General features: G+C 42.1%; 1 protein-coding gene across 1 annotated transcript; it reads right to left on the minus strand.

Annotated features, from left to right (window-relative positions):
- Positions 1–521: 521 nt before the first annotated feature.
- On the minus strand, positions 522–14,762 carry LOC148036729 (37S ribosomal protein S27). Its single transcript, XM_087675611.1, has 2 exons — positions 14,481–14,762; positions 522–1,020 (listed from the first exon to the last, which is right to left on the minus strand). Exons 1-2 carry the CDS (start codon positions 14,690–14,692, stop codon positions 933–935), a joined length of 300 nt encoding a protein of 99 aa, XP_087531737.1. The 5' UTR covers positions 14,693–14,762; the 3' UTR covers positions 522–932.
- Between the last annotated feature and the right edge of the window lie 1,391 nt (positions 14,763–16,153).

The following is a 16,153-nucleotide window of genomic DNA, read 5'->3' on the forward strand; positions in this document are numbered from 1 at the left end:
CTTGTTTTCTAACATTGAGGATCATCTTGATCATTAAAAAACATTCACATTCAACCATTGCACGCCAATTTATTTATTCGTATTGAGACCACAAGAGTGATGAGGTGAATGAAACCCTTGAATTTTAGTACCTTTTGTGGAAACTTGACCATCTAAAGCGATCAAACGAAGAAAAAGTAACCCAAAATTTTTCTTGAAGAAGAAAAGGTAACCCACATCAACGTTCTTTCCAAGTGCCACAAAGAAATAACTGGACACCTAGAGCTAGTTAACAGACACACATGAATCCATAAGATCACATGGAAATCCTCAAAATAGCACTGAATAACATAACTGCAAACAAATGGGCATGCATCATAATAAAAAGGTATCGATGTAAACAAGGTCTTGGTTTTACATTTCTCACAATTGACTAACGTATAATGGCAAATTAGTTGCATATCAACATACCTCATGCAATGCTTGTACCAAAAGTGAATAGTTGTCATGTGAAATATCACAATTCAGCATAATGACAGGTGTCTATTCATGGAAATCATCATTATAAACTAGCTTCACATAGCCCATTTTTTCTGGTCCAAATGTGACCAAAACCATTCTTCACCATCCTTTTTAAAGATCGCATGCCAAGTTACTACATACATCATTCATATTGTCTGTTTGACCCTACAGGCTGCACAAATTTAGAGAGCCTGCCCCTAATATTTGCCATATCTTTAACCTTATGTGGCAGTCCCCAACTAACATTGCAAACCAAGCCTAAACTAAAACGATGCCATTATGATTTAACAGCACCAATACTCTTCTGCTTGGAAACAAGTGCTATTCAAACAGAGAATCATGAAGATGATTAAAGAATATCAAAAGATAAACAAAAATAGAACGGAAGTTCACTCCAAGCTTGAGAGGTGCTGATGGCCAATATCAACAACTCATTTACGCTTAGCTGCACGCTTGCCTTGACCTTTTTTAGGTGGGGCCTTCCCTTGCCTTCTCTTTCTTTCAAGCCTTTCTAGACGCCTGCAAAATCCAGATTTTATATGAGAATTAATGCATCTGTCTAAACCTTTGGAGTTCCAGGGCTCCCTGAGATAAATGATCCCATCTGAACACTGATTACTGAGTCTGTCTAAACATCCAAGGACTGCAAAATCCCAGCATAATTACACTCATTTATGGAGCCCAAAGCACAACCAGAGACTCAAAAGACCTAATCAAGCTCTACAAACGACCACGCACTAATGACCAAAACACCATTCTCATTCTTCCAGTACAGAAACAGAGAATTACTCCTACTTCACCACCTTGTATCCAAGCTCAAGAAGCCACTGAACTTTAAGAGAGTTCTGGTACAACAATATGATGGTATGACCCTAGACATGAGATTCAAGTTCTAGAACAGGTTCTCATTCAAATGATTAATGGACTCATAACAAAGGCCCTTTTAAAGACATCCAATGAGATACTCGCTGTTACCAGAAGGGGCTTGTCACAGCCTCAACAAAAAAAACTTCTGGTTTGCAGGCACATAAACAGTTTGCATTTGCTGAAGGTTCACAAAAACCCAACATAGTCAAGATGGAATTGCAATCTTTGGAACTCATTGAAGATTTCAATGCTGTGTTCGGAACTTTTCCTGTACCCAAAGGAAACAAGTTAAAGTTGAGACGTAGTTCAATCCTTACAGCCTCAAGTATCTAACAGCGCCATCGTCTTCTCTCTCCTCTCTCTTCAGTTGGATTATCATCCCCCCAACCCACCCCCCCAGTCCAGCACCCTCACTTATCTGCCCTTAGATGGGCACTCGTGCAGGGGCATAGTCTGTCATCTTCAGCATTCTATGAAGTCCTGGTCTCTTCATTATTGATTCAAGTTTTGCATTCTCTTTGTATTCTCTCACTCTCACACAGTTGCAATGTTGCTTCCGCATGCACACTCACAGGATGAGTATGGGATGTCCCTCTAAAGCAAAAGTATTGTCTCAACATCCTTTCTGTCAGAAGTGGTGCAGCAATGGAAGCATACACAAGTGCTGAAATAAACTGCTGATACCAAACATGAGAATGACGTGAACTATAGTGAGTCACTGGCTGCGTGGGCACTAGCACCAGCTCCTCTCTCAGGCAAGAAGACCACTTGAAGAATGATAATGAATGTAGAAGAAGAGGAACCCCAAACTAAATAGGCCCAAAATATGCCAAATATGGCAGCTAGTCGGCCAGCATTTAATGCTGGCCAACTGATAAAATGCCACAAATGCCACACAAAATGCACTAAATAATGCCTAAATAATAACTAGTGTGCCCAACCCAATCGGCATGCACAAACTCACACGAGCTAACAAATACTCTGCTAACACCCTCTCTCAGATCATGGGGGATCTGATACAATACAATGAGACAATGATAAAGGCTAATCATAGTCCATACAACAAAGAACCACCAAAGTAGAACCATGGATACCCAAGCAGTGGGTGATCAAGCCACCACCAAGGTGCCTCGAAGAGAACCTAATGTTGATGTTGATCGTACCAACTCCTAAAAATAGAGAAGAGTCATAACAAATCTCTGTGTTCATCAACAATATCTCATTGTAGCATACAAGACGATCCTGTCAAAAATGCCTCTGAACATACATGATCATGGATTCCCCACCTTTGGCCAAGACCACCGAAGTGTCCCCTCATGTGAGCTCAAGGCTAGAAGCCAATCCTGCTCTCTATCAAATAACAACCCATCATGAATCTGGACGGCAATCCCAGCTCCAAGATTTAAACCTCCAAACTTCAGTCGATGCGTCAAGGATATCCCTCTTTGAAACCTATGTAGTTACATACCTGTATAGATGAGGCTCGATTGCCCCATCTCACCACCCTCTCACACTCCCTCTCTGGTACTAGAGAGTCGTGAGGGATGACCACATCACTTGGACTAGAAAGCAACAGAAGAAGAGGCAATCAGGCTCTTCCCTTGATCTGAAGAAGTGGATCCCTATTGCACCTTGGACTTCCCCTTCGTCGCAAGATTGGAGTCAAAGTCTGAGGAAGAGAATGACTCGTTGGAGGAGTCTGCATTCCGCTTCTTTGTATTCTCCTTCTTCTTTTGTGAGGCTGCTAACTCCTTGCAATTCTTCCACGAGTGTCCCTTCTTACCACAGTGATAACACTGGGCCTTCGACTTTTTTTACTTGTCACCCCCTCTTCAAACCTATAAAAGCCTCACTAGAACCTCCATAATGAGATGCCTCATGCTAAATCAACATTGAGGGCATACGTGTAAAGCTCACAGGTGTAGGTGATATCTGTGCCCACAAGCCATTGACCACTCCATCAAACACGAAGTAAAAATGACTAAATGGTATCTTTTGGCTCAAACTTCATCTACTAAAGCTATCCATAAAGAGTCACATCACACAAGGGAAAAGGAGCCTCGCACAACATCTAAAGCTTCGACCATATTTTTAGTGATGTCCAACATGAGGTAACCGTCGGTAAAACTTCTTTAGAAATACACCGAAGCAGTGCAGAATACGCACATGCATCATCTAAATCCCATGTAAGCACAGCTTCCTCATGGTTGTCCTCATCAAAATCTCTAGAAAGAGGAAAAGGATGCTGAGGCCGAGGAATAGCTCCCAATACAATGTACCAAATCCGCTTCTGCATAAACCAAGCTTTCATCACAACACTTCATGCAAGATAGTCGGGTCCATGTAACTTATCATCTGTAGAAGTGCACGGAGGAACCATCTGGAGAGGAGAAGAGAAGATAAAGGATAGAGGGTATATGAAGAGAGAATATAGCCAAATCAACAGCAAAGACTTCACAAAATAAGAGTTCAAATGCAATGTAACCAAAAATCTGATCAAAAACGAAGGCCAACTGCTGCAAAATGAAAAAAAAACCTATCAAAAACTACAAGAAACAACAAAAACGGCTTGTACAAACAGTCGCCTAACGGACAGAAAATGAAAAACACAAACTGGAAACGATTGCAGGCCGGAATCCAAGCACAAGCTGAAAACACAAGTTGTTGAGCTAAAAAACGCAGGCCTAATTAGCAAGGAAAAGAAAGACCTATAACCAACAAAAAAGCCAAGTCAAGAACCTAGATCCTGTAATTTGATACCATGTCAAAAGTGGTGCAGCAAAGGATGCATAGACAAGTGCTGAAATAAACTGTTGAACACAAGACCGAAGAACACCACAAGAGAAGAAAACTCAGAGATGTGCCCGGAAAATGAAATCCATATACCAAACACAAGAATGACGTGTACAACCATGAATCACTAGCTACGTGGGCACTAGCACCGGCTCCTCTCTCCAACAAGAAGACCACCTGAAGAATGATGATGATTGTAGAAGATGAGAAGCCCCAAACTAAATAGGCCCAAAATATGCCAAATATGGTAGCTGGTTGGCCAGCATTTAATGCGGGCCGACTGGCATAAAATGCCACAAATGCCACACAAAAAGCATCAAAATAAAGCCTAATGCCATCAAGACAACCTGCTCAAACTATTGCCACCCTACAAGAAATGCCATGTCCCACCCTACCACATGTCAATACACAATGCACTCAACCTGTACAATGTAAACACAACCGGAAACTAATTGAGACAATCTAGAAATGGAAATGTAAATGCACCATAGACTACCACAACTCCTCTATCTCCATAAGACTCTCACAAAGTTCACAACCAAGAGAGACAACATGAAATACAAGAAATGCTATAACACTCCCTCTTAGATCCTCGAAGTAGCTAAAGGTCTAAAATGTGCATGTGAGAAAGCATGGAAGACTATGACAAAGGATTCATGAAGATGTCTATTGCATTGCCCACTATAGGACAAAAAGCCACCACAATTCAAACTCCAAAATTGGCTCTTAAACATAATGGTACTTGTTACTTTTATTCATCCCCACATGTGAACACACCTAGGTTGGGGGGGTGGGGGGGTGGGGGGGCTTGGTGGTTGTCACGAGTGTGAATACCTTTTACACCTCCCACCATTAAATAAGATAGAATGAGTCCCCCAAGTATTATAATTTGATCATCAATCTATCGCATCAACTTATTCTCTTTGGTGTATGTGCAAGACTCTCTCTCTCTCTCTCTCTCTCTCCACCATGGAGCCTCACCCACCTTAGCTCCAACCCTATAGTGGTATCAGAGTATCAAATTTGTTCTCAGCTGCAGCTTCAATTGCTTCTATAGGTCTAAAGTAAGTAAGACCTATACCTAACTCAACTAGAGTCAAACCAAGTCTAGAGATAGTGACACAACTTACTTAGTTCTATCCACACCACACACTTAAACATTGGGCATTGCCCATGATTGGCAATTTCTAACAGCCCCCTACAGAGCCAATGTAATGATGTACAAGGAGTAAATCAATCATTAAAAGGTACTAAGTTTAAGGATTTTCGAAATTCCTTAAACTTTTCACATAACAATGCTCTATTGAAAATATCTGCAATACCCTCCTATGTGGAAATGTAGATCATGTTGATCTCCCCTACATGTGATCTCCCCTACATGTGATCTCATCTTGCAATTTATGTCTTTGTGGCTGTGACACCAGTTACGATTCAACATATGCATAATAGCATCAAGCCAAAACTTTGGGGGCAGCTTATTGTGTTAAAGCATACAACGTGTCATTTCCATCAAAGTACGATTCTTTCTTTCAGCCACAATGTCTTGTTGAGGCGTGTAAGGCATAGTATATTGATGTGTAATGCCCATTTCAACCAAAAAAAGAGTTAAAGTCTCGTAACACGTATTCCCCCTCTCGATTTGTACAAAGTGTAATCACCTTGCATCCATTGCCATTTTTAGCCAAGGCTGAGAAGGTTTTAAAGCATGCAAATACTTCTGGCTTGTGCCTCAAAGCATAAGCCCAACAATGACACGTGATGTCATCAATGAAGGTAACAAAGTACGAGTATCCTTCTATGAATTTGTCACGCATGAGTCCACAAACATCACTATGCACAAACTATAATTTCTCATCAACGTGCATAGATCCACATTTGGGAAATGAAGCGTAGTGCATTTTGCCAAGTACACAACTCTCATATACATTATAAGTAGGTGCTTTCAATGAAGGAAGATCAAGCACCATAATTCTGCTTCTCATACAAAGCAAACTCCCATAATTAAAATGACCAACTCAATGTCATCCATAATGGTGGCATATGATGCTCTCCTCTCATATAAATCAAGCTGATAGAGACCATTGTACAATGTATAAGTGACAATGAGGGCATCCACATCACTATAGTCATAGACACTACATCAACTCATGTAAAATTTAACCACAAAACCAACATATGCAATGGTTAAAACTCACAACAAATTTCTATTTATGCCAGGCACATACAAGGCCTTTTCAAGCATGATAGTTCTCCCATCTACTACAATAATGGGAATCTGTCTAATGCCTCGCATTGCATATGAAGCATTATTTGCACATACAACTAATCCCCCCTTTTGTATATTTGCATATGGTACAAACCAGTGGCGAAAGGATGTTATGTGCTCAGAAGCACCGTTGTGAAAATACCATAAACCTATTTTTAGCCACTGATATACCACATACATGTAAAGAATGCATAACAAAAGCATAAGACTATCAATGTCCAAACTTGTGTTGTTGCATCCTTCGCACTTCTTGAATTTGTCAACAACACTCATGCCCAATTTTTTCCTCTTTTCACTTGCCATTCCTTTTCTACATTTTTCAATAACGTGACCCTTTTACCTCCAATAATTGCATCTCTTTTTCTTAGCACCCTCATCCTTAGCGTTTAAAAAGTTTGTGGAAAAAGCTATTTTGCCTTTACCCTTTCAGTTTGAAGGCTGCCATGACTTCCCTTTGTTTCTATGGCTGGCACATGTTGGAAATAAAGGTCTCATGCCTTTAAATGTGCTCGGGTGTGAGCACACCCTTAGCACTTGTACTTATACACATATATATCTATCTAAAAACCTAAAGGTACACTCTCATCATTGTACCTACAAGCGTTCTCACTCTAGAACTCTGCTCTATCTCACTCTCTCTCTCTCACTGCGCATAACGACTGTCTATCTAGATCTTCATGCTTGACTCGTCACTACAAACTGGTACTAGAGCAAGCAAGAGACAGCTCAGCAGTTGCAGGATTCTCAGGTGGGCTCGTGAGCAAAAGAGACAGTCGATTGGTTCAGAATGCGAAGAGCAGCAGCAGTTGACTGCAGTTGGCGTGGACCAGTGGGTGTGACGGACAGCAGCTGACGTGCGACCAGCGGGCAGCACAAGCAACTTCTGCAGGAGACGTTGCAGACCAGGCGATGACTATTGGACTCGCAACAACCAGCAGTCACGAGGTCGAGCTGCACGAGTGACAAGCCATCACGCAACGTGACTGCACAGACGACGGGCAGGTCAACAGTTCAATTTTTTTTTTTTAATCAGAAATTTTTCATTCTAATTTACCTCTTCTCCTCCGGGTGTTCACGCGTGAAAGCATAGGGTGCAAATCTGTGAAGGTGTAGGCCCAAAAATTTGGGGCTTTTCCCACTTTTGGGGAATTTGATGTAGGACAAGCAAATTTGTCTCAAAAATTGCAGGAATTTGTGACATTTTGTACACGACATTTGAGGTTTTTCATGTACATGCACAAATTGGGCTGAAATTTACCCAATTTCTCGACATTGATGCACATTGGACCCCGTGCAATTTGGGGCTTTTGCAGTTTGGGCAGATTTTATGCAACATTTGGTCAGTTTATGTACATGCAAGTTGAATTCCACGCAATTAGGACATCAACACTTGGTAAAATTGGGGGGTTTTGCTGAAATTTCTCTATTTTGGCAAAATTGGCCTGTTCTATGCATGACAAAGAAAATGTAGATGTGTGTTTGATGCTTTGAGCACGGCAACTAAAATTTGGGATTTCTCATGTAATGTGATGCATATGCCCTTGGAACAACTGTAATCAGTTGGATAATGCTGTAGCACATGGTTTGGTGCTTCTGAAAATTTATTTACAGATCTGAAATCTGTGCTTCTGCGTGGTCATTTATTGCTGATTGGTACTGGTTTTCTTGCATAAGTACACAACCCAAAGCAATGCTGATTTTGAGCATTGTGATCATTGTATTTATGGCAAACATGCACAGACATCTCACAAAAAGTCTCTTTCTTTGAAATCTTCTCCTCTAGAGTTAGTACATTCAGATGTATGTCAAATGCCAAGATTATCTTTAGGGGAAAATAAATATTTTGTCACCTTTGTCGATGATGCTACACGGAAAGTATAGGTTTATCCTATTCGTAGCAAGAATGAAGTACTTGACAAGTTTAAAAAATTCTTGGCATTGGCTGAAAATCAGACAGATAAGACACTTAAGTATCTTCACTCAGATAATGGTAGGGAATATGTGTCCAAGGCCTTTCAGGCATTTTGTGACAGCAAAGGGATAAAGAGGGAGCTCACTGCCCCTCATAATCCGCCCCAAAATGGAGTTGCAGAGCGTATGAATTGGACCATACAGAATAAGGTCCGTACGATGCTGTCTCATGTTGCATTACCCCATGATTTTTTAGCAAAGGCTATTATGACAGCCATTCACTTAAATAATGGGTCACCAAACAGGTCTTTTGGGGGGGGGGGGGGGGGGGGGGGAGAGAGAGGGGAGTTCCCCAAGAAGCGTGGTCGGGCAAGCCACCTTCATATGCTCATCTGAAAGTGTTTGGCTGCGAGGCTTTTGTGTACATTCATAAAGAAATACGCAGCAAACTTGAGCCAAAGTCCTGTAAATGCATTTTCCTAGGATATGGTGTCGAGGGTGAAATGGGATATAGATTGTGGGATCCCAAGAAAAGGAAAGTAGTACGCAGCAATGACGTTATCTTCCGGGAAGATCGCATGCACAAACAACCCAAAACGACTGAGGAGGTCCATAGGGTTATATTCCGAGAAGAAATACCTTTTGGACAGCAAAATATGCCCGTTGTACAGCAGCAAATACCTACTATAAATGAACCTGTAAATGCAGGAAATGATGCTGAAAATGATCAGCCAGCTATCGCCCATGAAAATGAGCCATTATATGTGCAGGAACAGCCAGGACAGCAAGCTGTTAATGCTAATTTGCAAGCTGAAATGCCAAGACAGCATGCTGAAAATGGAAATTTGCAGGAACAGCCAACAAACAATGACCATTGGGTTAGGAGATCGTTTAGGGCTACAAGACAACCTGACAGGTTTGTTCCTGGTGCAATTAATGTGGCTAGTTATGTCATGTTGACAGACTGTGGTGAACCGTCTTGCTTCAAGGAAGCAATGGACAGATAAGACAGCAAAAAATGGTATAAAGCCATGTTGTCAGAGATGGGATCTCTTGAAAAAAATGGCACTTGGGACTTAGTGCAATTGCCTAAAGGGCAGAAAACCCTTCCATGCAAATGGGTTTACAAGATGAAGGTCACTTCTGGTTTCTCACCAAAGTATAAAGCAAGATTGGTTGCAAAGGGGTACAAGCAGGAGCATGGAATTGACTTTGATGAGATTTTCTCTCCTATAGTCAAGATGACTACATTGAGAACCATTTTGGGCTTGGTTGCAGTTGAGGATATGGAGCTCATACAGATGGATATAAAGACTGTGTTTTTACATGGTGATCTGCATGAAGACATATATATGCAGCAGCCTAAAGGTTTTGTTGAACAAGGGAGAGAAAAAATGATATGTAAACTCAAAAGGAGTTTGTATGGGCTAAAACAAGCACCAAGAGAATGGTATCATAAGTTTGATACATTCATGCAGTCCCAAGGCTTTCATAGAAGTCAAGTGGATCATTGCTTGTATACCAAGAAGGCAGCAGATGGCAGCATGATTATCTTGGTTTTGTATGTTGATAACATACTAATTGCTGGCAGGGATACTCATGCCTTGGATTCATTGAAGCAAAGTTTTCATGGGAGCTTTGGCATGAAGGATCTTGGTGATGCAAATCACATTCTTGGAATGCGAATACTCAAAGATAGATCATGCAGGAGTATATCTCCAAAGTTTTGCAGCGTTTCAATATGAAGGGGGGGGAAACAATTGGGGTTTCATTGCCTCCATATGTGAAACTCAGTGCAGAGGACAGCCCTATATCTTATAATGAGAAGGCTGAAATGGCCAAGATACCATATGCTTAGGACGTGTAGCAACCATAGCATACATGGTGATCTGCCATGAAGACAACCATGTATGCTATGGTTGCTACACGTCCTGACATGCCTTTGCAGTGGGAGTGGTTAGCAGATACATGGCAACCCCGAGTAAGAAGCATTGGGATGCAATGAAAGGTATTATGAGATACCTCAAAGACACAAAGGAGTTGTGCATCTGCTTTGGAAAGCAGAAGGCATCTGTTGTTGGCTTTACGGATGCAGACTATACTGGTCATGCGGACTGTAGGAAGTCCACTTCTAGGTATGTGTTTACTTTCACAGAAGGAGCAGTCATTTAGATCTCCAAGCTACAAAAGTGTGTTGCATTGTCTACTACAGAGGCAGAGTATGTGGCTGCCACTGAGGCATGCAAGGAGGCTTTATGGCTTTCACGTTTGGTGGGAAAGCTTGGCATCACAGAGTTACCTATTCTCCATTGTGATAGTCAGAGTGCTATCATGCAAGCACGGAATCCTGTCTTTCATGCAAAGACAAAGCACATACAGGTGAAGTACCACTTCATTAGAGATGTACTTGACAACAAAAGCATTGAGCGCCTTTGTGCATGTACCTGTAGAACAGAGGACCAAACTAGACATGAAATCCATCAAGGGCGTCTTCATGGGATATGGAGATGGAGAGATGGGTTATAGAGTTTGGCTTCCTCAGGGCAAGAAGATAGTACGCAGCCGAGACATAGTATTTAATGAGACAAAGTTGCTGAAAAATGCTACACATGGTGATCTTGACAAAAAGAAAGCCAAATTTCAGCATGAACAGCCAGCCATTCAGCATCCATTAGCTGAAAATTCTGTCCCTTTTGATGCTGAAAATGAGCAGCAACCTATTGTGCTGCAGTCAAAAAATCGTGGACAGCAAATAGATGCACAGGATAAAATAGGACGGCAAGAAAAACATGCTGAAAACAGATTATAGCAGCAAGAAAATGCTGGAAATCAACCACCTGGTGATGGTGTGCACATTCCTCAGGATGTAGGCCCACTGCCTAATAATACAGATCATTGGGTAAGAAGGTCTACACGTGTTAGAAGGCAACCATAGAGGTTTCAGCCATCTTTGGATTATATTCTACTGACTGATGAGGGTGAGCCTCTGACATTTAAAGAGGCATAGTCATGTGAAAACAAGAGAAAGTGGGAGCTTGCTATGTAGGAAGAGATGAAGTCTCTATATGCAAATAACACATGGGAGCTTGTACCTTTGCCCAAGGATAGGAAAGCTATTCCTAATAAATGGGTTTACAAAGTGAAATGTATTGATGGAAAGCCCAAGTACAAGGCACAGCTAGTTGCTAAGGGCTATACACAGAAGGAAGGCACAAACTTCCAAGAAGTCTTTCACCAGTGGTGAAGATGACTACGCTCCGTGTTTTGTTTGCTCTCATTGCATCCTTGGATTTAGAGTTGGATCAGATGGATGTGAAGATTGCTTTTCTTCATGGTGACTTAAATGAAGAGCTCTACTTGAAGCAACCAAAAGGATTTGTTATTCCACGAAAAGAGCATTTGGTTTGTAAGCTGAAACGCAGCTTATATGGGGTGAAACAAGACCCTAGACAATGGTACAAAAATTTTGATACCTTTATGCTCAGCCATGGATTTAAACGCAGTCATGCAAATCACTGCTTATACACTAAAAAGGCTTATGATGGAAGCCTCATTGTGCCAGTTTTATATATGGATAATGTCACGGGGACGTGAAATTTTGAGATGCTTTAATCTTGCTACTAACATTTGATTAAATTATTAATCAAATGTGCAAGGTTGTTTAGCACATGTAATGCACATGGCAATTATTTCATGGGAACGGGCCAAGGACCCCAAGGATGCAGTAGGTGTTAAAGGCAAAAGTTGTGTTAAGTTATGCCAACTGGGTTTTGGTGGTCAGTTGGTGCCAGGTTGGACCCTAGGACAATTGTTTGGCCATTAAGTATCAGTGATGACACTAGAAACTAGCATTAATTAATTAATGCTAGTCTAAGGGTCAACAAAGATTGGGAACCACTCCAAGTTGCAAATGGTCTAGCCAATTTCATTACAGATGGGCATGTTTAATTTTGGGCAAGGTAAAAAGGACTGAAATTAATTTTCAGAATTAATTAATTCTAATAAATAAATTTATGGCTGAAAATGCATTAGGAAAGCTGCTACTTGGCAAAACTTTCCCATGCAACTACGAAGAAGGCTATTGGAGGGTGGTGGAAGCTGAATTGCAGCCATTCTGAGCTTGGTGGAGGGAGAGGAGGTGATCAGCTCTTTGAGAGGCGACGATGACCGATCGCGTGCCACGACAGAACAAGGGGCAGCAAGTTAAAATTCTCCATGATCGGTGCAAAATTTGACCTCGGCACTGACCAGACAATTAATCCTCGTGCAAAAACAAAGATAATGACATGAACAGATTCTAGGGTCCAAAAATAGTAACTCCCTAAATTTTAGGGATGGTGACCCCTGCATTCCTCAAGTTGTTCTGAGCAACTTTTATCATTCCAACCACATCAAAAAGTGTAATGTGGCTCAATTACGGTGACTTTTATTCCGTGAGCATTCTCACATGTACATCTTCTGTCTTGGCCAAGCTCATTGTCCTGTACCATCTCCAATGGCTAAGCATACAGTCCCAAACCACTGGCAATCTATTCTTCAGTTCCCATTCAATATGAAATTGGCCCCAAGGCTCAAACAAATCATTAGTATAATTTGTCCCAATGGCTGCCTCTTCTGGCCATGCAAAGATCCCGACTTAATCTAAGAGAACTATGGGGGTAAAAAGTAACAGCAACTAAAGAAAAGAAAAATAAAATATTTATATAAGTAAATAAGAAAAGTAACTGCAAAAAGTATCACCACCTGGTGACACTCTACACCTCCATCTAGGATCACTTCTCCACCTCATCAAGCATTTCATTAGCAATGACCTACTAATGAACATACACAATAGTGGCCACATCCTTAGTTTTTCCTTCTTTGGTCTTCCACAGCATTCACTCACACATAGACACTTGTTGCATTATTTTTCCATACAGTTTTCATTTTCTGTTTTATTTTGGTTTGGAGCGTTTTACTACTGCCCTCTGATTTGTAGATTCTGATCTCTCTTGCAAGGTTTTATATTTCACTGTAGGGCTAACATGCAAGTTCACATTGGCCCTTCTTGGGTTGGAGACATGGTATGCGCATTGTTCCTTTCGTGGTTTAATCTTCTTGGGAGATTTACTCTTCTACTAGCATGGAGGCTTCTCCTCCCGAGGCGAATTATGCACCATCTCTCTTGATGCTATCATAGCAATGACTTCTACCTTGCTCTTCCATTCAATGTGCTTCATCCGCATCTTCATAAGGGAGAACAAAATAGATCGTGCCTTGCTAAAATTTAAGGATATGTGGGTGAAAAGACATGTTAGAACAAATTAGTGTCACAAACATTTGAAGCAAGTGAGACAAAATGCTTCAAAATCCTTTATACCATAAGGTCTAGTACAAAGGTGGGCCTTGCCATTTCTAGCTGCATACTAGAAGTAGATGGAATATCAAAAGTAGGAAAAAGCAAGCAATTGTGAATGTGGGATAATTTGTTGCAAGAAATTAATGTATTTGGATGGTAGCTTATTCATCAACAAAGGAACTTGTTCGTCATCTAACTTTGGTGGGCCAATGGTGGCGAATTCAGTAAGTGTGTGTCTGCGTCAAGCAATTTGCATTTGTGTGTGTTTGCAGACATAGGAACATATGTTGAGAGAGTTTAGAGACATGAGAAATGGACTAGAAAAATAGACTATGAGCTCAATATCAAAGTATCACATGGAACAATTTTTCAAGGAAATCAAAGGGTAGACAACCCTAACAGCGGGTTCCAAAAGTGTTTTCCCATAAAAGGATCGTACGTATTTCAGGTTTGAAAGCTGACTCTTAATTGTAAGCCGTAATCCAGAACCGATAGCAGGCAAGGCATGAACAATGAGTTCGTGTTCTGCCAACTGGTCGGAGGTGTATTCTCGTTAAATGATTATGTTTATGTTTGAAGTTCCAAGCTGACACTTAGATTCAAAGGCATGACAGGCAAGCCATGGCAAATGAGTTCCCGTTCTGCAAACTGAACGGAAATGTACTCTCACAAAAGGGTCACGTTTCATGATTGAAGCCTCAAGCTGAGGGTTAACCGCAAATCAAGCCACAGTTGACAGGGATGGCAGTTGCTGTTAACACAGTTCAAGACAAAAAGAAGATCGAATTTTGAAGAAATGCTTACTCTTTCTCCCCGGGAGTGAATCCGGGATAGCTCCTGCAGATGGACTGAGGGTACCATGCCACAACCTTGTCGCCGATGAGCTTCCTTCGCAGGATTTTGTGGCCAGAGCGAAGGCCGTTGCCGATCACGTGGCCGAAGATGCGCGCCGCAGCCTCGGGCACACCCTGCAGCGCTGCCGCCTTCAGAACTTCCTTCAACGACTGCGCGCTCATCTTCTTCTCTCTACTCTAGAAAAGGTCTTCTTATTAGCATGTGCCTGGTTTATTCACCTGCCCAGGCCACAGAAATAACTAAATGGGGATTTCTATGTTCACGAAAAGCTGAGGTTTAATGTAAAATGAATTGTAATAATCTCACTTAGACATGTGTGTTGCTCTCATTAACAAGAACTATGCGCTCCGCACCTAGACTCGCCCCAGCGCCGAGGCAGGCGCGATTTTGAGGGGGGGGGAGGGGTGTAAGGGCTTTGTAGCTATACCATGCCGTTGCTACCAATTGCACCTATATAGGGAGTAGTAGTGACTCAAAGCCCTGCCTTGTTTCCACTCTACGTGTGATTCCCTATGCCCAGTGGTGAACCTTCTTATGTGCGGCGTCACGAGGGTGTAGTCCTGGGATGTGTCTATGTTGTCCCGCTTTTGGATTGAATAATACAAGAGTTTACCTTGAGCTCATATCGTGTTACCTTTCTGTGCCGTGTTGAGTGCGTAACAAGTGTAGGTTTATCACACTTGGTATCAGAGCAACTCTTGCTCGGAGTGAAGGAGTGCTCACGGAAGCAGGAGGAAAGATCCAGTGCCCCGAAGAGATCGAAGTCGTAACGACCCACAGCGCGACGCCCCACGTCGTGTCACCCCACGTCGCGACGCCCCCCAATGCGTCGCCCCGGCGTGACGCCCCAACCTCGACATCCCACCGTCTGAAGACGTGACGCGGCTTCCCCACGGCACGACCCACACCACCACAGGCGAAACGCGGCTTTCCCGCATCGACACCACCACCAACCACATGGAGGAAGAAAGGGAGAACATCACCCTCCCGACACTGGAGGAGAGGAAGAAGAGTAGGGGACAAGAATGGAGAGTGGCCCAAGAGGAGAAGGTGGCCGGACTAGAAAGACAATTAGATGGTATGTCAGGTATGTTAGAATCAATATGGAGGAACATGCAGATGAAAGAGGAAGAGAAAGAAAGGAGGAAAAAACTAGAAGTAAAGCAGGGCTATAGAGAATGGGTGAGTCAACAACAAGAAGAGGAGAAGAGACACCGAATGCAAGAGGAGATGGATAGAACGGGTAGAGAGGAGTCATCTAGGAGGGCGCAAGATACAAGGAAGGAGAAGGAGAAAGTAGTAGAATTAGGAAGCAAAAAGAAAGACAAGAAGAAAGAGAAGAAGCACCATCGTAAAGAAGAGGAAGATAGCAGTAGTTCAGAAGATGATTATGGAAAATTCAAGATGCCTTAACCCGCCAAGTACAAGGGAGAGAGAGATGGGTTGATTCTAAAGAAATGGATCGCAGAGGTGGATAGGTACTTAAAGTATTCAAGAATTACCGAAGACAGGAAGGCAGAGGTGGCAGCCATTTACTTGGAGGAGGACGCTGCCAGTTGGTACCTGTTAGAACAAGAGCAGGGCCACACAATCTGTTCGTGGGAAGAACTCCAGGAAGAATT

Source organism: Lygodium microphyllum, chromosome 4, assembly GCF_053477565.2.
Source record: "Lygodium microphyllum isolate KBCC chromosome 4, Lygodium_microphyllum_v1.1.10, whole genome shotgun sequence".
Taxonomy (NCBI): domain Eukaryota; kingdom Viridiplantae; phylum Streptophyta; class Polypodiopsida; order Schizaeales; family Lygodiaceae; genus Lygodium; species Lygodium microphyllum.